Genomic DNA, 22,415 nt, shown 5'->3' with positions numbered 1-22,415 from the left:
ATATTATTATTATTATTATTATTATTGCTCTATTAGTATGTAAGTGATACTTTAATTCACAGCGTCAACTGTTAATAAGATTGCATTGTTATTGTGAGAAGCTGGCTGCATGTTTAACTCTTATTGGACCATTAATTACAGTAAAATCTGCAGCGTTCAACAGTCAGGCTGCTGAGGTTAACATATGACTGTAATATTTATCTGCCTGTGCATTGCCTATACCGATTTATAATCCTATTATTAGTGCAGATATTATAATATAATGTAATATAGTAATATAATATAATAATATAATGTAATATAGTAATATAGTAATATAATATAATATAATATAATAATATAATAATAATATAATATAATAATATAATGTAATATAGTACAATAATAATAATGATAATAATAATAATAATATGATATATAATGTAATATACGGTAACTGAACTTCGTCTTTCCCGTGTATCAGCATCATTACGGTAACTGAACTTTTGTCTTGCCCGTGTATCAGCGTCATTACGGTAACTGAACTTTTGTCTTGCCCGTGTATCAGCATCATTACGGTAACTGAACTTTTGTCTTGCCCGTGTATCAGCGTCATTACGGTAACTGAACTTTTGTCTTGCCCGTGTATCAGCGTCATTACGGTAACTGAACTTTTGTCTTGCCCGTGTATCAGCATCATTACGGTAACTGAACTTTTGTCTTGCCCGTGTATCAGCGTCATTACGGTAACTGAACTTTTGTCTTGCCCGTGTATCAGCATCATTACGGTAACTGAACTTTTGTCTTGCCCGTGTATCAGCGTCATTACGGTAACTGAACTTTTGTCTTGCCCGTGTATCAGCATCATTACGGTAACTGAACTTTTGTCTTGCCCGTGTATCAGCGTCATTACGGTAACTGAACTTTTGTCTTGCCCGTGTATCAGCATCATTACGGTAACTGAACTTTTGTCTTGCCCGTGTATCAGCGTCATTACGGTGACGTCAGCGGAAGTCCCCTGTCCGGTCCAACATGGCGCTGGTCTGCTGTGTGTCTTTGACCCGGTTCTGGTCCTGCTCTCTGAGGACAAACACCAGAACCACCGGCCTCTACTCTCCTTATGTGTCCTGTCAGTCCAGGTATTTTACATCTAGTTGTTGTCTCTGTCTTATTGTCTTATTGTCTTATTGTCTCTGTTTGACTCCAGTGTCTCTAACTATGACTATCCAGCTGTGCGTCTCAGCAGCACATCAGGATGATTCTAACTATGACTATCCAGCTGTGTGTCTCAGCAGCACATCAGGATGATTCTAACTATGACTATCCAGCTGTGCGTCTCAGCAGCACATCAGGATGATTCTAACTATGACTATCCAGCTGTGTGTCTCAGCAGCACATCAGGATGGTTCACCGGTTCTGTTTGATAGAACCATTATAGCAGAGATGTCAGGTTCAGGAGGGCTGATGGAGAACCAGTTGTCCTCTTGTGTTTAGCTGCTGGTTCTCTGTTGTGTCTTTGGAGCATTATTATTTAATACATATATCAACATGCTGAGCATCGAGCTGGACTTCTTATTAATCCCTGTGTGATATTTAAAAAGATGTTATGAATTAAGGTAAATGATATTCTGACTTCTGATATTTGCATGTATGTATGTATTATATATATATATATATATATAATATATATATATATATATATATATAAATATATAATATGTATGTATTATATATATATATATATATATATATATATATAATACATATTATATATTTATATATATATATATATAATATATAATATGTATTATATATATATATATATATATATATATATAAATATATAATATGTATTATATATATATATATATATATATATATATATAATACATATATATAATATATTTATATATATATATATATAATATACATATTATATATTTATATATATATAGTAGCAAGTGCAGAAATATTAAGCCCAAATGTTATTATTCTCATTACTTAAAAGAATTCCTCTAGTAAAAGCAAGAAAGATTTATTGGAAATATCTTGTTTATTATTGTTTTGATGTATGCCACTCCTTGGACTATATATATATATATATATATATATATATACACCCCTTATCTTTAATTTTTTATAATTTGTATTTATTTTTTAAATTTTCATCACAAACAGACAAAAAAAAAATAAAAACAGAAAAGTTATATCTACAGACAAACATACCAACCCCACATACAGGATAATACATTTAAATAAATAAATAAAATTAAATAATACTTATAAAAAAAAGAAAAAAAGACAAGCACCACAGAACACCTTATTTTTAATTTAATTATATTATGTTTCATTCATTCAAACCTTTATTTAATCAGGTAAGTCCCACTGAGATCTGAGTACATAAGTGTATAAATAGAACATCAAGCAAACCATTAAAACATATACAATATCAATTGTGAAAATTACAATAATATATTATAATAAAAGTAAAACAACACTAGTCAATTAAACAAGTTAGAAATTAGTCAGGATTTTGACTTTAGATTTGTGAATTGAGTCTTTGAAACCAGGATATCAAACTATGCTGCAGTTCATTCCACATGTATAATAATAATAATCTTTATTTATATGAAATGATTCTTTGTTCTACACACACGTACGACGGCACAAAGAATGTAGAAACAGTCCTGTGAGCGGTGTTATACGCTCCACCTCTCCAGCCATGTGACGTCAAATACGAGTTTATATATATACAGTATATAATAAGCAATATTCATAGGAGAAGCCCTTTTATAAATCAATAAATAAAACCACATGCTGGTCTGTTGGAATAGAAAGAAACAGTTCTAATGGCAGACAGACGGCATCCGGTGTGTTCGTTAATGTGTGGTCAATAAAAAGAGATGATTTCTGTCCTTTTCCTCCGTTTTAGTTCCAGATGTTTTAGTCGGAGTGAAGTTGTTGACTTTCAGCTGTTGTCCTCTGCAGGCCGGCCCTGTGCAGACACTACTCTTCGTCCAACGTTAGACGAGGTCTCGGTCGATACATCTCCTCCAGGCTCCAGAAGGTCAACACCAGATATGAAGGTTTCCTCAGACGGCGGTTTCCACGCTTCTATCAGCTCTACCACACCTTTGTGGAAGGTGAGATCAGCTGTTAGCTCACCTCTGATACCTCGTCAGGTTCTCTCTGGATAGTTCTGCTGCTCGTACCTCTGACACCTCGTCAGGTTCTCTCTGGAGGTTTCTGCTGCTCGTACCTCTGACACCACGTCAGGTTCTCTCTGGAGGTTTCTGCTGCTCGTACCTCTGACACCACGTCAGGTTCTCTCTGGAGGTTTCTGCTGCTCGTACCTCTGACACCACGTCAGGTTCTCTCTGGAGGTTTCTGCTGCTCGTACCTCTGACACCACGTCAGGTTCTCTCTGGAGGTTTCTGCTGCTCGTACCTCTGACACCACGTCAGGTTCTCTCTGGAGGTTTCTGCTGCTCGTACCTCTGACACCACGTCAGGTTCTCTCTGGAGGTTTCTGCTGCTCGTACCTCTGACACCACGTCAGGTTCTCTCTGGAGGTTTCTGCTGCTCGTACCTCTGACACCACGTCAGGTTCTCTCTGGAGGTTTCTGCTGCTCGTACCTCTGACACCACGTCAGGTTCTCTCTGGAGGTTTCTGCTGCTCGTACCTCTGACACCACGTCAGGTTCTCTCTGGAGGTTTCTGCTGCTCGTATAGCTGCAGGTTTTTAACAATAATTAAAGTTCAAAAGTAGAAAAATGAATCTGAATGGAGTTCAGGCTGTAGAATGAAATGAAGTTTAGAAACGGGAGCACAATGTTCACTCTCTTCTTATATTTCTATATTTCTATAACTCTACAGTTGTCCCGTGTGTTGCTCTACATGTTTCAACCTTGTGTTGTTTGTGTCGTCTGAACGTTGCATCATCCCCCTCACACAGTTTATATCATTACAGGATTCAAGCTGCTGTTCCGCGATGCCAAAGAGGTGCAGAGGATCAAATCCAGGATGTTCTCTGACGGAGTGCAGTTCAAGGATTTATCCTACAGAGAGATGGAGAAGCTCCGACAGGTGGGTCTCCTCCTCCACCAATAGTCATATCCAGAATACCCTCACCTTTATTTATATATATATATATCTATATCTATATCTCCTCATGAGTCTTTAGTATTTTCCAGCTCTGTAATGTTTATTATCTCTCAGCAGCTTCTCTTTCTCTACATGTGTTTGTCAGTTTCGTAGAGACGTGCTGAAGGCCGTCCCGCTGGTGGTCATATCCATCCCTCCCTTCGCCAACTACCTGGTGTTCCTCCTGATGTGAGTTACTCTGAAATATTCACCTTATATATATAATATCTATCTAGTTAACCATCCCTCCTCTCTCTGCCACCGTCCCCTCCCCTCCCGTCCACCACCAGGTACTTCTTCCCCCGCCAGCTCCTCATCCCTCATTTCTGGACTCCCAAGCAGCAGCTGGAGTTTCGGGCGTTGTACCATTCCCTCCGGGCCCGGCACCACCGGCCGGTGCTCAAAGGGCTCGAGAGCACGAGCCAACGGGTCAAAGACCGCCAGCTCCAGAGTTCCCTCAAGGACCTGTGTGCTAAAGTAAGAGGTTCTGATCCAGAGTCAGTGTATTACTACAGTAGATGGAGGTTAAAGGGAGAGTTCAGGTGTTTCTCAGTGTGGTTCTATGAGGTTCTGATCCGTTAAAGTTGGCCTAACAGATGTTTTGTGTATTTTCAGGTGCAGAGTGGAGCGACGCCTGAAGTCAGTGAGATCCTGGCGGTTCGGCGCCTTTTTTCTGGACCTCCTCTGGGTATACACAGGATGAGCGTGAATCAGAAGGTCAGTAACGTCCTGAACCTGAACACCTCTTGAATATATATATTATATATATATTATATATATATATGTATATATATATATTATATATATATAAAACCCTAATCCTTTATATATATATATAAATATACCCTCTCTGTCTTCACGGCCAATCAGAGACGCGTCAGCCCGCTGCTCTTCCTGACGCCGCGCCTCCCGGGTTTCCTGATTGGTCGGCGTCTGAACAGCCACGGCCTGGAGCTGCTCCAGCTGGACCGCGCCCTCAGCCGACTCGGCGCTCATCAGCTGAGTGAGCCCGAACTCCGACAGGTCAGTGACGTTGTGTACGCCGTGATGACGCTACGCCGCGATGACGCTACGCCGTGATGAACGCCGGGTGTTCCTCGTTCAGCTGCGTCACTAAGACGTCACGTTCTTCTCTTCCAGGCTTGTTATCTCCGCGGGCTCAATTCGTCCGGTCTCAGCGTGGGTCAGCACCGTGAGTGGTTGTCTCGCTGGCTCCAGGTGTCCTCCTCTCTCAAAGGTAGGAGGACTTCCTGTTCACACGTTCAGTGCTGTTGAACTCTTCCTTTAACCCTTCCTATTCTAAAGTTTAATAATGTTGAACTCTTCCTTTAACCCTTCTAGTCTAGTTTAATAATGTTGAACTCTTCCTTTAACCCTTCCTATTCTAAAGTTTAATAATGTTGAACTCTTCCTTTAACCCTTCTAGTCTAGTTTAATAATGTTGAACTCTTCCTTTAACCCTTCTAGTCTAGTTTAATAATGTTGAACTCTTCCTTTAACCCTTCTAGTCTAGTTTAATAATGTTGAACTCTACCTTTAACCCTTCTAGTCTAAAGTTTAATAATGTTGAACTCTTCCTTTAACCCTTCTAGTCTAGTTTAATAATGTTGAACTCTTCCTTTAACCCTTCTAGTCTAAAGTTTAATAATGTTGAACTCTACCTTTAACCCTTCTAGTCTAGTTTAATAATGTTGAACTCTTCCTTTAACCCTTCTAGTCTAGTTTAATAATGTTGAACTCTACCTTTAACCCTTCTAGTCTAGTTTAATAATGTTGAACTCTTCCTTTAACCCTTCTAGTCTAGTTTAATAATGTTGAACTCTTCCTTTAACCCTTCTAGTCTAAAGTTTAATAATGTTGAACTCTTCCTTTAACCCTTCTAGTCTAGTTTAATAATGTTGAACTCTTCCTTTAACCCTTCTAGTCTAGTTTAATAATGTTGAACTCTTCCTTTAACCCTTCTAGCCTAAAGTTTAATAATGTTGAACTCTTCCTTTAACCCTTCTAGTCTAGTTTAATAATGTTGAACTCTTCCTTTAACCCTTCTAGTCTAGTTTAATAATGTTGAACTCTACCTTTAACCCTTCTAGTCTAAAGTTTAATAATGTTGAACTCTTCCTTTAACCCTTCTAGTCTAGTTTAATAATGTTGAACTCTACCTTTAACCCTTCTAGTCTAAAGTTTAATAATGTTGAACTCTTCCTTTAACCCTTCTAGTCTAGTTTAATAATGTTGAACTCTTCCTTTAACCCTTCTAGTCTAGTTTAATAATGTTGAACTCTTCCTTTAACCCTTCTAGTCTAGTTTAATAATGTTGAACTCTTCCTTTAACCCTTCTAGTCTAGTTTAATAATGTTGAACTCTTCCTTTAACCCTTCTAGTCTAAAGTTTAATAATGTTGAACTCTACCTTTAACCCTTCTAGTCTAAAGTTTAATAATGTTGAACTCTACCTTTAACCCTTCTAGTCTAGTTTAATAATGTTGAACTCTTCCTTTAACCCTTCTAGTCTAGTTTAATAATGTTGAACTCTTCCTTTAACCCTTCTAGTCTAGTTTAATAATGTTGAACTCTTCCTTTAACCCTTCTAGTCTAGTTTAATAATGTTGAACTCTTCCTTTAACCCTTCTAGTCTAAAGTTTAATAATGTTGAACTCTACCTTTAACCCTTCTAGTCTAAAGTTTAATAATGTTGAACTCTACCTTTAACCCTTCTAGTCTAGTTTAATAATGTTGAACTCTTCCTTTAACCCTTCTAGTCTAGTTTAATAATGTTGAACTCTTCCTTTAACCCTTCTAGTCTAAAGTTTAATAATGTTGAACTCTACCTTTAACCCTTCTAGTCTAAAGTTTAATAATGTTGAACTCTACCTTTAACCCTTCTAGTCTAGTTTAATAATGTTGAACTCTTCCTTTAACCCTTCTAGTCTAGTTTAATAATGTTGAACTCTTCCTTTAACCCTTCTAGTCTAGTTTAATAATGTTGAACTCTTCCTTTAACCCTTCTAGTCTAGTTTAATAATGTTGAACTCTACCTTTAACCCTTCTAGTTTAATAATGTTGAACTCTTCCTTTAACCCTTCTAGCCTAAAGTTTAATAATGTTGAACTCTTCCTTTAACCCTTCTAGTCTAGTTTAATAATGTTGAACTCTTCCTTTAACCCTTCTAGTCTAGTTTAATAATGTTGAACTCTACCTTTAACCCTTCTAGTCTAAAGTTTAATAATGTTGAACTCTTCCTTTAACCCTTCTAGTCTAGTTTAATAATGTTGAACTCTTCCTTTAACCCTTCTAGTCTAGTTTAATAATGTTGAACTCTTCCTTTAACCCTTCTAGTCTAGTTTAATAATGTTGAACTCTTCCTTTAACCCTTCTAGTCTAAAGTTTAATAATGTTGAACTCTACCTTTAACCCTTCTAGTCTAGTTTAATAATGTTGAACTCTACCTTTAACCCTTCTAGTCTAGTTTAATAATGTTGAACTCTTCCTTTAACCCTTCTAGTCTAGTTTAATAATGTTGAACTCTACCTTTAACCCTTCTAGTCTAAAGTTTAATAATGTTGAACTCTACCTTTAACCCTTCTAGTCTAAAGTTTAATAATGTTGAACTCTACCTTTAACCCTTCTAGTCTAAAGTTTAATAATGTTGAACTCTTCCTTTAACCCTTCTAGTCTAGTTTAATAATGTTGAACTCTTCCTTTAACCCTTCTAGTCTAGTTTAATAATGTTGAACTCTTCCTTTAACCCTTCTAGTCTAAAGTTTAATAATGTTGAACTCTTCCTTTAACCCTTCTAGTCTAGTTTAATAATGTTGAACTCTTCCTTTAACCCTTCTAGTCTAAAGTTTAATAATGTTGAACTCTACCTTTAACCCTTCTAGTCTAGTTTAATAATGTTGAACTCTACCTTTAACCCTTCTAGTCTAGTTTAATAATGTTGAACTCTTCCTTTAACCCTTCTAGTCTAAAGTTTAATAATGTTGAACTCTACCTTTAACCCTTCTAGTCTAGTTTAATAATGTTGAACTCTTCCTTTAACCCTTCTAGTCTAAAGTTTAATAATGTTGAACTCTTCCTTTAACCCTTCTAGTCTAAAGTTTAATAATGTTGAACTCTACCTTTAACCCTTCTAGTCTAAAGTTTAATAATGTTGAACTCTTCCTTTAACCCTTCTAGTCTAGTTTAATAATGTTGAACTCTACCTTTAACCCTTCTAGTCTAAAGTTTAATAATGTTGAACTCTTCCTTTAACCCTTCTAGTCTAGTTTAATAATGTTGAACTCTTCCTTTAACCCTTCTAGTCTAAAGTTTAATAATGTTGAACTCTACCTTTAACCCTTCTAGTCTAGTTTAATAATGTTGAACTCTTCCTTTAACCCTTCTAGTCTAAAGTTTAATAATGTTGAACTCTTCCTTTAACCCTTCTAGTCTAGTTTAATAATGTTGAACTCTTCCTTTAACCCTTCTAGTCTAAAGTTTAATAATGTTGAACTCTTCCTTTAACCCTTCTAGTCTAAAGTTTAATAATGTTGAACTCTTCCTTTAACCCTTCTAGTCTAGTTTAATAATGTTGAACTCTTCCTTTAACCCTTCTAGTCTAAAGTTTAATAATGTTGAACTCTTCCTTTAACCCTTCTAGTCTAGTTTAATAATGTTGAACTCTTCCTTTAACCCTTCTAGTCTAGTTTAATAATGTTGAACTCTTCCTTTAACCCTTCTAGTCTAGTTTAATAATGTTGAACTCTTCCTTTAACCCTTCTAGTCTAGTTTAATAATGTTGAACTCTACCTTTAACCCTTCTAGTCTAAAGTTTAATAATGTTGAACTCTTCCTTTAACCCTTCTAGTCTAGTTTAATAATGTTGAACTCTTCCTTTAACCCTTCTAGTCTAGTTTAATAATGTTGAACTCTTCCTTTAACCCTTCTAGTCTAGTTTAATAATGTTGAACTCTTCCTTTAACCCTTCTAGTCTAGTTTAATAATGTTGAACTCTTCCTTTAACCCTTCTAGTCTAGTTTAATAATGTTGAACTCTACCTTTAACCCTTCTAGTCTAGTTTAATAATGTTGAACTCTTCCTTTAACCCTTCTAGTCTAGTTTAATAATGTTGAACTCTTCCTTTAACCCTTCTAGTCTAGTTTAATAATGTTGAACTCTTCCTTTAACCCTTCTAGTCTAGTTTAATAATGTTGAACTCTACCTTTAACCCTTCTAGTCTAGTTTAATAATGTTGAACTCTTCCTTTAACCCTTCTAGTCTAGTTTAATAATGTTGAACTCTTCCTTTAACCCTTCTAGTCTAGTTTAATAATGTTGAACTCTTCCTTTAACCCTTCTAGTCTAAAGTTTAATAATGTTGAACTCTTCCTTTAACCCTTCTAGTCTAGTTTAATAATGTTGAACTCTTCCTTTAACCCTTCTAGTCTAGTTTAATAATGTTGAACTCTTCCTTTAACCCTTCTAGTCTAGTTTAATAATGTTGAACTCTTCCTTTAACCCTTCTAGTCTAAAGTTTAATAATGTTGAACTCTACCTTTAACCCTTCTAGTCTAGTTTAATAATGTTGAACTCTTCCTTTAACCCTTCTAGTCTAAAGTTTAATAATGTTGAACTCTTCCTTTAACCCTTCTAGTCTAGTTTAATAATGTTGAACTCTTCCTTTAACCCTTCTAGTCTAAAGTTTAATAATGTTGAACTCTTCCTTTAACCCTTCTAGTCTAGTTTAATAATGTTGAACTCTTCCTTTAACCCTTCTAGTCTAAAGTTTAATAATGTTGAACTCTTCCTTTAACCCTTCTAGTCTAGTTTAATAATGTTGAACTCTACCTTTAACCCTTCTAGTCTAAAGTTTAATAATGTTGAACTCTTCCTTTAACCCTTCTAGTCTAGTTTAATAATGTTGAACTCTTCCTTTAACCCTTCTAGTCTAGTTTAATAATGTTGAACTCTTCCTTTAACCCTTCTAGTCTAGTTTAATAATGTTGAACTCTACCTTTAACCCTTCTAGTCTAGTTTAATAATGTTGAACTCTTCCTTTAACCCTTCTAGTCTAGTTTAATAATGTTGAACTCTTCCTTTAACCCTTCTAGTCTAAAGTTTAATAATGTTGAACTCTACCTTTAACCCTTCTAGTCTAGTTTAATAATGTTGAACTCTTCCTTTAACCCTTCTAGTCTAGTTTAATAATGTTGAACTCTTCCTTTAACCCTTCTAGTCTAAAGTTTAATAATGTTGAACTCTTCCTTTAACCCTTCTAGTCTAAAGTTTAATAATGTTGAACTCTTCCTTTAACCCTTCTAGTCTAGTTTAATAATGTTGAACTCTTCCTTTAACCCTTCTAGTCTAGTTTAATAATGTTGAACTCTTCCTTTAACCCTTCTAGTCTAAAGTTTAATAATGTTGAACTCTTCCTTTAACCCTTCTAGTCTAGTTTAATAATGTTGAACTTTTCCTTTAACCCTTCTAGTCTAGTTTAATAATGTTGAACTCTTCCTTTAACCCTTCTAGTCTAGTTTAATAATGTTGAACTCTTCCTTTAACCCTTCTAGTCTAAAGTTTAATAATGTTGAACTCTTCCTTTAACCCTTCTAGTCTAAAGTTTAATAATGTTGAACTCTTCCTTTAACCCTTCTAGTCTAGTTTAATAATGTTGAACTCTTCCTTTAACCCTTCTAGTCTAGTTTAATAATGTTGAACTCTTCCTTTAACCCTTCTAGTCTAGTTTAATAATGTTGAACTCTTCCTTTAACCCTTCTAGTCTAAAGTTTAATAATGTTGAACTCTACCTTTAACCCTTCTAGTCTAAAGTTTAATAATGTTGAACTCTTCCTTTAACCCTTCTAGTCTAGTTTAATAATGTTGAACTCTTCCTTTAACCCTTCTAGTCTAAAGTTTAATAATGTTGAACTCTTCCTTTAACCCTTCTAGTCTAGTTTAATAATGTTGAACTCTTCCTTTAACCCTTCTAGTCTAGTTTAATAATGTTGAACTCTTCCTTTAACCCTTCTAGTCTAGTTTAATAATGTTGAACTCTTCCTTTAACCCTTCTAGTCTAGTTTAATAATGTTGAACTCTTCCTTTAACCCTTCTAGTCTAGTTTAATAATGTTGAACTCTTCCTTTAACCCTTCTAGTCTAGTTTAATAATGTTGAACTCTTCCTTTAACCCTTCTAGTCTAGTTTAATAATGTTGAACTCTACCTTTAACCCTTCTAGTCTAGTTTAATAATGTTGAACTCTTCCTTTAACCCTTCTAGTCTAAAGTTGAATGCTGTATCTTTGCCTCTTGTGTTTATCTCCTGCAGACTCCGAGGTGTCGCTGCTCTTGCACAGCATCGTATTTCTCTCCGCCAACGCACCGAGCGGCGCCGGCCGACACTGATAGGAAGCCGGCAGCGATCTGCTTTTTGCGATTAAGTGCAGCGCGACTTCCTGAGAGTTGTCAACTTCTCCTTTTTCCCCGCAGAAGAAACATTTTAAAACTGTTCTTGGCAAAGATTACGAGATTTAAGAAAACAAAGAAATGTCTTAGCCCCCCCAAAACACAAAGTAGGTTTACAGAAAAGAAAAGGATCCTGCCTTAGAACTGTCCTATTCGCCGAGTCCACACTCCGTTTACAGGATTTCATTTGGAAGATTATGTTGAATGTATTGTGTCTTTATCAGGGCAGTGGTCTGGGATTCTACTCTTTACACTTAGTTCTCATCTCCCGTCACGAGGGACCGGAATAAATTCTGATGCACTGAACTGTTGTTGAGGTAATGTGGTGATTACCTATCGCTGTATATCTAAAGCTTGTTACCATGGTTACGCTCAGGCTCATCTTTTGTTTACTTGGAAGCCAACACATCATTACACACCCCCACGGAGCCGAGCGAACGGGGAACAAAGAGGACGCTGTTTAGTTAAAGTTCAGCAGCACTTTGTGAGCTGTTAATATTTGCCTGGTTCACATCAAACACACCCTGTAGCTCCTCTTACATTCACCTCACTTTGACCTCCGCTCTCACCTGGTTACCATGGTTACCATGACGAACGCTGGTCAGAGTCAACCGTCTTCAAGGAAGGACAATCAGTAGATCACACACAGAGGAACCGTCTAGAAGGAAAACATGTTGACGGATCTTCAATAGAGATCAGAAAATAGCCCAGTTATTATTAGAGCCCGGGCAGCGACAGCGTCGGCCAGCGAAGGCCCCGTTCAAACTGAAGTGTTCTTCTTTTTCTTAAAATGAATCGCCTTTTTGACGACCTTAACATGCTCAAAAAGCTGTAAAACTTGGCACACTTCCCAGACGAGGTGAAAAATTTGATATTTTAAGGGTTCCGGGCTCAAGGTTTGCAAAATGACTCGCTAGCGCCCCCTAGCAAATTGGAAAAATGAAGCCCCTCCTTCCGGTTTCACCTACATGTATGAAATTTGTCAGACAGATGTAAGATGTGGAGACGCAGAAAAAAGCCTCTTGGAGGTATGCCCGAAACTCAACAGGAAGTCAGCCATTTTGAATTTAATGTGCGTTTTATAGGCCGCGTACTTTAACGATCTCCTCCTACAGATTTAATCAGATCGACTTGAAATTTGGTCAGAACCATCTTAAGACCTTCAGGATGGAAAGTTATTCAAATGGTGAGTTTCCACTTAACGACCTGACCGTGGCGTGGCGGCCATTTTGAGCCATTCGCCATGAAACAGGAAGTTGTTGTAACTCGACTGTACATAGTCCGATCTGCCCCAAAGACCTCAGGCATGATGAGGCTCCAGTCCTGAGGACATTAACATGCAAAAATAGACTCATAGCCCCGCCCCAATACATTAGCCACGCCCCCTTTCATAACTCATGAACCGTATGTCTTAGTCTTCTGGCAGGCGTCATTGCGCTCAGCAGAGTTCCGTTTTCATCGTGCCTGGCTGCGTCAGTCGGCGTCCCTCCAGTACCCCCGACGCACGGGAAGGTGCGAGGGCACGTTCATCGCTGCTCACAGCTTTAATTGTGTTTGTAACTGCAATGTGTGTGTGTCAGTGGGGTTCTATGAGGTTCTGATCCATAGTCTGAAACACCTGAACAGTCCCTTAAAGATGACATTAACTTGCCCTTGTCAGGCAACACCTCAGCAGAGTTTCTCACCTCAGCAGAGTTTCATAGTTCGGGGAAACACTACGAAGAGGAAGTGTGTGTTCTTTTGGTGGTTCTCGTGTTTGTTTTGTAAAACAGGAAATGTCATTAGCTTCTAGTGCTGTTTCACAACGACTGGACCAACAACACGTGAAATATGAGTTGCAAAAGTCCTTTCTTTTCTTTTTTTTTTAATATATGATATTTGCTCTTCAGGTTTTGAATGTTGTTGCTGTGCCAATATTACTACATACAATGTAATGGAACTGTCTGGAATAAAAAGCTTTTGTGGTGCATTTACTTTCCCTGTTTGTATTTACACTTAAAATTCAGAAGTAATTTAAAGAGTCTTTAATAAAAACAGAAACCAGCAAAACATAAAACCAGATCTTCAGTCCGTTAACAGAAGAAATAAACCGTGTTAGAATTCCTCACAACCAACCAGAACAAGTGGACATTAATCATTTCTATCGTTTCCTAAGCACGTTCAGTATCAAAGCTGAGATATTAACCTATGAAAATAGAATCCAAAATCAATACAAGAGAAAATATATATTGTTCTGTGCCTTATATCTTTAAGTGTAAGATGAAAAGTTTTCCAAATGAAGCTCCCAATAAGTGCGACCTGAACCGACGCCGACTCCTCAGGTGTGAAGCTGAATCACATGACTTCGTAGCCGCTGCGGATTCCTCTCATCAGCAAGCAGGCGAACACCAGGCCCATAATCTGGAAGGGAAACAATCATGTATCATCAGATAGAAAGATATTTAACACGACAATAACACAACCACGCAAATTAACGCCACTATTTTCTTTAAGCATTCACACAACTTTAGGTTTTTTTTGTGAGTCTCCTCTTTACAGACATTTAGCCCACTTTATGATGATCAAGTCAGCACACTGACACACTGACAGCTGTTGTTGCCTGTTGGGCTGCAGTTTGACATGTTCTGATCTGAGCATCTTGTTTTATGCTAAATGCAGTACCTGTGAGGGTTTCTGGATCAATATCTGTCATTGATCTGTGTTGTTCATTAATTTACAATAATAAATATAGACATACATTTACATAAAGCAGCATATTTGTCCACTCTAGGGATGCTCATTTTGAAAAATGCTCAACTTTTGAATTAATTATTAACATTTCTTTTAACCGTTTTAACCGATAGTGTTAATCGGTTAAAATGCTTAATGTGGGTTAACGGTTAACGTGAGTGCTTGTTTATAACAGATATAAACAGTTTTTTATTTATATCCTGCAGATAAAACCACTAGATGTAACAAAGATTTAAAAGAAGAGTTAAACAGATGAAGACTATATTTCAGATGAAATCCTGTTAACAGGTAAAATGAATCATTAAAAATGAACCGGTCGGGAGTCGTGCACGATGTCCTGTTACGTACCTGCAGGACGGCGATAACCAGAGCTGCCACGATCACCCACAGGAGGTTCTTCTTCAGGGAGTTCTCCAGAGCATCATGACAACCCTACAACGAAAGACAATACTATTATATTATATTATTAGTATTGTATATTATTATTAGATTCCATATGAACACTTCACTGGTTGAGTTGTTAAAAGACCTTTTCAAACTTTCCGAGTGGGTTTTAGCAACCATGCGGCTTTTTCTGATTCTTTTAAATTAGATTGAACCTAATGCGCGCTGCTTTTGTGTTGCTGTGCGCCTCGCCTTTATCCGCTCTGAGCGCCTCGCGTTTATTCGCTCTGAGTTCGTGTTCATCCGCTCCGAGCGCCTCGCGTTCATCCGCCATGAGCGCTTCGCGTTCATCCGCTCCGAGTGCCTCGCGTTCATCCGCCCCGAGCGCCTCGCGTTCATCCGCCCCGAGCGCCTCGCGTTCATCCGCCACGAGCGCTTCGCGTTCATCCGCTCCGAGCGCCTCGCGTTCATCCACCACGAGCGCTTCGCGTTCATCCGCTCTGAGCGCCACACTTTGGTGGCAAAGTGTGATGAGGTTGATCCAACCTTGCAAAGCGAAGCAATATGGTTCCTAAACAAAAACATATTTTTCTTGAGTTCTTTCTTGTAAATTTATGACTTTAATGTCAGAAATGTTTCTCTGAATATCCCCCCCCCCCCCCCCCGGCTCTGTCATTTCTTATTTTTTTAACCTACAATGGCACTAATACGCCGTCGTACATTTCCTACAACTGCTGCTTCACATTAAATCGTTCCACTGTGTGTTGTGTGTGTTCTAGGTGTCATCTTTGACTTTATCTCACATACAACACGTCAACCACCAGGTTTACCTGCTGGTGCACTTTGGCAGCGTCCGTCATGGTGCCGACTCCACATTTGGCGGCGACGATCACACAGCAGGAGTCAGGCACAGTTTTTCCATCAGGTCCGAAGTCTCTCCAGTCAGCGCTACTGTTCACACCACAGCATTTGAACTGCAAGTGAGTCAGATGAAAACATTGGACGTGGACGTGCCAGCAGTGTACAGTAAAAGGATGTAACTTGTGTCAACAGATGGTGCCAAGAATAACAGCATCATGTGATGCAGCGCAGACATACAGGATGCAGCAGTGTGATGTGAAGGTGTTGTCAGCAAACAGTGAGTAGGAGAATCAACACTGAACTCACGTCCTCCTGCAGTTTGTCCATGGTGGTCTTGAACTCAGCGGTGCCGTTCTTGTAACCGGAAATCATGTCAGTGAGGCTGTCCTGGACGATGTCTTTGAGCTACGTGGACAGACACAACATGGACGTGAAACCACAGCTTCTGCAGGGTTGTAAACTCAGAAAAAAACGTTAGTAAACTTGTGTTTGGTGGATTATTTCTCTGTTGTATCAATGCTAATGGTCATTGTATTTCACATCGTTGGAAAGCCTGTTTATTTACCTTCACAATGATGTCCAACTTGTAAGGATCATGCATTTGTGGGATGAGCAGCACAGCTGATTATGTGGGGAGCGCCCAAGAAAAATGTTCCAAAATGCTCTGCCAATGGTAAACAGTGTATTCTCCTGTTGGTGTTGACTCTTGTTGTGAGTTGTTTGGTGGATTGGATGATTGAACTCTCTATCAGTAACAAGGAACAAACAAGACATATTGATTCATTTAATCCACCGTCAGGAGCCTCAGTAGCGGTGGAAGATCCATACGCAGCCACAACAGCCTGGCACCTGCAACCAATCCTGGTTGAGGAATGGAACGCCATCCCAGAACAACGTGTGACCAGGTTGGTGACCAGCATGAAGAGGATTTTGGCAAATTGTTCTTGGGCGCTACCCATATAATCTGCTGTGCTGCTCATCCCACAAATGCATGATCCTTACAAGTGTGACATCATTGTGAAGGTCAATAAACAGGCTTTCCAACCATGTAAAATACAATGACCATTAGCATTGTAACCACAGAGAAATAATCCACCAAACACAAATTTCCAAACGTTTTCTTCTGAATTTATTTACTGTAATACTCCAAACAGTCAAACTCTACACTCACTTTGTTTCTGAAGATGTATCCAGCGATCGCAGCTGCAATCTCCACAAGAATGATCAGGAAGAGAAGGACGGCAAACTGGGGAAAAAGAGAAATGAAAGATATTTAAGTGCCTTACATCAAGGTAATTCCTCTTCCAGGCTACATTAGACATGTCTTACACACATTATTCATTCCTTTTTGTTTCTGTCTGCTTTCACAGATACCACACTAGATGTGAGTTACCGTGGTGACCATGCAGTAGTTCTCTTTCCAGGCACCGCAGCAGCCGAAGAAGGCGATGAAGAAGATCACCACACCGACTCCGATGATGACGATGGGAACTCCTGAGGCTGACGCATCCTTGATCTTCAAGCTTCTGTGTAAACCCACCTGAACCAGGATTCCCACGACAATCAATGCCAGGCCACATAACTGCAGGAAACAGAGGGGGGGGAAGTACGGTGGAAGTTTAGGTATACATTTCTCCTCTTTTCATGTCACACACGTGTTTATTTGATTTGAGTCTGCAGATTATCTGGAAACACAAGAGAAGTAAAGAAAGGACAAAACACTTTGAGGCTTAGAAGGAACTGAATACCTCAAAATGTAACCACTACAAAATATATACTGTAATGTTGAAATTGTATTTATTGCACTGAAATATCTGTCCAGAAAGGTTTTGCCATCTCAAAAAAATATAATTTTTTTCCAGGTTCAAAAATGTTCATATAGAAAGTTAGTTTGATTTTGGGGTCAGTCTAATTTGAGCAACTTGATTTATTTAAATTTTTAGATCCAAAATGTACCAAATTAATTTGAGCAACTGGTCTAAAAGTGGTCAGCCATGCTAGTGGCTCTGTGAGGCTAGACTGAGCTAAATGCTAACATGTTCAATCCCATTATGGATGTATAATAAGAAGTGAATACGATGTCGCTGCTCAGCCTTGCTTCCAATTTTTTCCAGTGGCCACTCACGGTATTGCAACAAAACATCCCCCTGCAGCTCAAAAAGTCACCGATGTATCACAACTTTTGTTTTTACAATTTCTAAACAGACGTTTTAATGCCAGAATGGATATATCTGCTTCATCTGAGTCTCTGTGGAGGTAGAAGGAAGTTACCGCTTTTATTGTGGTAGTCTGAGTAACGTGACGTCGTATCCGTTCCGTATGCGTCAACCAAAACAAACCTCAGAGAGTCTAAAACGTTGGAGGGTCGTCGTGGATATGACCTGCACCCTCCCATGTTAAATCCAGCGTGGTAAACACTACACATCCAGTAAAGGATGGAAACACTTTGGGTTTCACACATTGACAGGAAAAGCAGAGCTAGACAGAGCAGAGCTAAAGCTGCATGCTAACTCTGTCACGGACAGGAAACGTTATGGTATGGAGGTAACGTTATGGTATGGTGGTAACGTTATGGTATGGAGGTAACGTTATGGTATGGTGGTAACGTTATGGTATGGAGGTAACGTTATGGTATGGCGGTAACGTTATGGTATGGAGGTAACGTTATGGTATGGCGGTAACGTTATGGTATGGTGGTAACGTTATGGTATGGAGGTAACGTTATGGTATGGAGGTAACGTTATGGTATGGAGGTAACGTTATGGTATGGAGGTAACGTTATGGTATGGAGGTAACGTTATGGTATGGAGGTAACGTTATGGTATGGAGGTAACGTTATGGTATGGCGGTAACGTTATGGTATGACGGTAACGTGGCGGTGGAGCCGGCCGTCGCTCTCGTCTCCGTGGTCAAATGGGCCGACGCTACGACTGTAGAGCACCCTGATACTGACATGTCTGTTCTCTGCATTGAAACGGCCCCGATGGAGCTGACCATGGATGGATAAAGAGAACGGAGCTGACGGGAGAGCTAGAGACCACCTTGGAGAAGTTACAGGAAGTAGACATGTGGGACTACGTCAGCTTTTCAAAATAAGGTGTTAACAAAGGGAACTGTATACAAAATACATCTATGGAAATCAGATTGATGGATTATATTCACCAGAAGTATAAAACATTACATGTATCTTTTCTCCTGGTCTAAGGTTACAAAAGTTAACAAAAATCACAATAAGTTGTAAAATCGAATCACAATACTTAAAAATCGCAACACATATCGATTCGGCACCCAAATATGGTGATAGTATTGAATCGGAAGATAGGTGCATGGTCCCCGCCCTAATGTTTACCATGTAGCGTGTTTACCATGTTAGTTTGGCGTGTTAGCAGCGTGGTAACACGGTACTAAAGTAGGCTGAAGGGAATGTCATTGTTCAGCAGGTATTTCATCATAAAACAAAGGTATTGGGTAAACGGAAATTTGGACCTGATGATGGTGCTAAATAAAAGGTCAGGGGATCGGCAAAGTCCGTAGGATGTATCCTCTGGAGACCATGAGTGGTGCACAGAAAGACCTCCATTACCAGGTGGTTCAATATTTCAATTCTCCCTTTAAATATTCAGTTGTGATTAAATGTTAGATATTCCTGCTTATAAGATTCAAACTTTGCTTCCATACGGACGCCTCGCTCAGACTAAATGATGAAGCACTGATGGAAGGAAGTTGCAACAGTCTTTAGTTCCTGTATGATAGATGTGATACGATCAGGTGGTAAAATGTGATGTTCGTGTGTCACTGCGTTGGGTGAGGTTCATTATCAGGTGGTAGATGGTTCAGTAGATGTGAACACACACAGTGTGTGGGAGGACTGTTTGACCGTGATCCGCTGGGATCAAGTGACTCTAAAGCAAACATCACCGTCCTGTACTCTCAGGGCGGATACACCTGTGGTCGGATCAATTCATCGATTAGTCCGTCAGCAGAAAAATATCTAGTAAATCATGTAATAAATATATTTTTATGGGCTAAACGTCTCTACTGTGACTCCATTGTATGTTTTATTTTAGTGGACATTAAACACACCATAAAGTTTGAACTCTGACTGCATTAGAAACGTATAAAAACTCTCCTGAACAGGCAGAACTGTAAAAAGTGCTTGAAGGCTTATTACCACCATATTTAGTCCGTATTTGAGCATAACTGCTGACAGGTTCTGATCATGTCTTCTATGATGAGGACGTCACTGAAGACAGAATGAGTGGAAACCGACCGCGATGCCAGAAGTACGGTCAACATATGAACTCTGACACTGAGCATAACATACTGATAAATACAGATCATTTATTGTTTGATTATCTATTTATAGTCTTTTATTGACAGGACAGTGGATAGAGTTTTGGAAAGCGGGGAGAGAGGGGCGACATGCGGAACCGGCCACAGGTCGGATTGGAACCCAGGCCGCCGCGGTTTGGACTCAGCGTCGTTATATGGCCCGCTCCACCAGCTGAGCTATCGGGGCGCCCAATTTCATATGTGAAATTACTACATAATTTTCTCTATTACTCAATAAAGTCTATAAAATGTTACGACAAACAGTCCAAAATCCAAAGACTGAGACTAAAAGCAGCTCATCCTGGCAGCAAGTGGAACAGAATAGAGACATCAATTCAGCTCAGGGTAATTATAGACTCTTTATTTTCTGTATTGACTCTCTTAAAGATCCTGTTTGTAACTTCTTCCACGTATAAACCATTGCTGGTCGGTGTCTCATGGTCTCTCGTGTGTCTCCGCTGTTCAGACTCAGACTCCAACACAAACTCCAGTGAAGCACCAAAACCTCTTGGTTGTATCTAGTGAAGCTGTTAAACAGTGTTTGCCGCGGTCGGATGACGCGGGGGAGACCGTAGCTTTGGGGGCGTTTTTAACGCGAGGGGACGCGACGCTTCCCAACATTTGAGGCTTGGTGTGCTGTCCCTAGAAACAAGGCACTCGGCTCCTGATTGGACGAACGCTTTCCCGCCGTTGGCTGCTGCTCCCAGCTTTCATACCGGAACCAGTATGGAGGCTTGTTTGGAAACTTTCTTCTCTTATTTCACGTAAATAGTTCACTGAAATGTGTTTCTGAAAACATTTGAGGCGAGAAATAATCCATGTTGATGAATCTGTCTTTAATTTAGATCAACAACGTTTATTTTAAAAGATCCTCGGGAGTTTGGAGAGGCGGCGAGTCGCGTCGGACGCCCGTGATCTGCATAAAGTAGACAAGCCCTCAACTTTATGCAAATGAGGAGCGGGCGTCGTGACGTCTAGTCTCTCGAATCGCTTACATAGACAATGAACGGGGGGCGTGCAAAAGCACGGAGCCTGTGGACACGGACCATTAGTTTAGCTCTGAGAATATCTAGTGAATGTTCAGTGGACGTTTGTGCAGAAATAACTGCTGCAGCTCCTCCAGACCAACAGAGGTTTCCCGTGTCTTGTGAAGTGACGGGGCTCCGCAGAGAGAAACGTTATCGTCTCCGACCAAAACTCCGGCGTCTCCCCCGTTCCCTCCGGCCGCGGTCGGGAGGCTGAGGCGGGAAAAGCCAACACTAGGATCAGCATTGATTCATGGAGAGACCTTGGTCTGGTCAGCTAACATTACTGCCAAGCAGCTGAAATATAGAGTGATATTGTGCTTTTAGCTGACGTGTGTCTCCTCACTGTGTTGAGCGATGCTCCTTCATGTCTATGTAGAGCGAGCACAAGCGCCAGCAACAGGACGCTGACTTTAGTTGACTTAACGGACACAGGTGAAGCTGTTAACAAGACATTTCTGATTCTTACAAACAGTCTCTATAACATCGGTTAAAAAGCAGTATAGTTGAATCCAGGATCAACACCTGCCAGTTGAACTAGTCTTACTACGCGTCCCTCTGCCAGGGAGTCCATGTTTACGGTTCAGTTTTCATCAGCAGACGGACAAACTGCTGGTTTTCATGAAACCTGGTGGGTTAGGGTGCAGCGTGGGCCGAGGGAGCGGATACATGAGTTATTGTTCACTTTCGTTAACGTTGTCAGATCAGGTGTTTGACCTCAGTGGAGGTCTGCACTCTCCGAGTGTCCTTCTAGTTTCAAATGAAATGCTGACGTCAGGATGAAAAACCGACGTATTTAAAGTGGAAGTGAGACGACTATCAGCCCGGCTGGTGGCGTGTTCTCCACGTGAAGCCCTCGACTGCTCCTTGTCGGCAACACCAATGTCAATATTTGAGCTGGAGTGGAACAGGAGGCTGATGGTTGACGTGGCAGAACATGAAGGAGTGAGCGGAGCAGGCAAACAGAGCAAAGACACACAATAGAATAAAAGAGAATACAATAGAATATAGAATGATAAAAAAATGAAAGTGTTTATCCAAGTTATGTTTTTGCCTTTAGCTCGACCTTCATTTCTTGATGAAAACATAATTTTTTAATAATTAGATTAATCTAGTTGAGAAATAACCGAAGAATGAATCAATAAGGTTTAACCCCCCCCCCCCCCCAGTATAAACATTTAAGACGTCATTTAAAACAAACTATAATATAGTTGTGAGCAGATAAGGACGGTTCTCTTATGGAGACATATCTTTATATTATTATTCATTATCTGTTTATACACCAAACCCCACTTATGAATGCTTGACAAATACATTAATAAACACTTAAAGGTGCTTACATCTACATTATAATGTGTATTATATTGGCGGCGCGGTGGAGTTTGTATCCGGCGTAAAATCCTGAGATCGTTCATCGTGATCAAAAAGTCAACGTGTGGATCGATGATCCGCTGTGGCGACCCCTAACGGGAGCGGCCCATAGACCAACAACAAAATGTGTATTAAATTATAATATACTGCTTA

The 22,415-nt window shown here is 39.4% G+C and overlaps 2 protein-coding genes across 2 annotated transcripts in view; one reads left to right on the top strand and one right to left on the bottom strand.

The window, feature by feature from the left end:
* The first annotated feature begins 970 nt into the window (after window positions 1–970).
* Window positions 971–13,528, top strand: letmd1 (LETM1 domain containing 1). The gene is made up of 9 exons (XM_074645224.1): window positions 971–1,118; window positions 2,968–3,122; window positions 3,949–4,064; window positions 4,228–4,310; window positions 4,412–4,598; window positions 4,737–4,838; window positions 4,992–5,144; window positions 5,262–5,358; window positions 11,423–13,528. The coding sequence occupies exons 1-9, from the start codon at window positions 1,012–1,014 to the stop codon at window positions 11,497–11,499; spliced, it is 1,077 nt and encodes a 358-aa protein (XP_074501325.1). The 5' UTR covers window positions 971–1,011; the 3' UTR covers window positions 11,500–13,528.
* A 40-nt stretch (window positions 13,529–13,568) lies between these two features.
* The window catches only part of cd63 (CD63 molecule), a 13,144-nt gene continuing 4,297 nt past the window's right edge, over window positions 13,569–22,415 (bottom strand). The window contains exons 3-8 of the mRNA XM_074645225.1: window positions 16,928–17,116; window positions 16,706–16,780; window positions 15,841–15,939; window positions 15,504–15,647; window positions 14,638–14,721; window positions 13,569–13,959 (exon numbers count right to left, since the gene is read on the bottom strand). Of these exons, the coding sequence (XP_074501326.1) occupies window positions 13,894–13,959; window positions 14,638–14,721; window positions 15,504–15,647; window positions 15,841–15,939; window positions 16,706–16,780; window positions 16,928–17,116 (657 nt within the window). The 3' untranslated portion in view covers window positions 13,569–13,893. The remainder of the gene's footprint in view (window positions 13,960–14,637; window positions 14,722–15,503; window positions 15,648–15,840; window positions 15,940–16,705; window positions 16,781–16,927; window positions 17,117–22,415) is intronic.

Source organism: Sebastes fasciatus, chromosome 8, assembly GCF_043250625.1.
Source record: "Sebastes fasciatus isolate fSebFas1 chromosome 8, fSebFas1.pri, whole genome shotgun sequence".
Taxonomy (NCBI): Eukaryota; Metazoa; Chordata; class Actinopteri; order Perciformes; family Sebastidae; genus Sebastes; species Sebastes fasciatus.
Note: the sequence above shows the minus strand (reverse complement) of the source record. Positions and strands in the feature narration are given on the sequence as shown.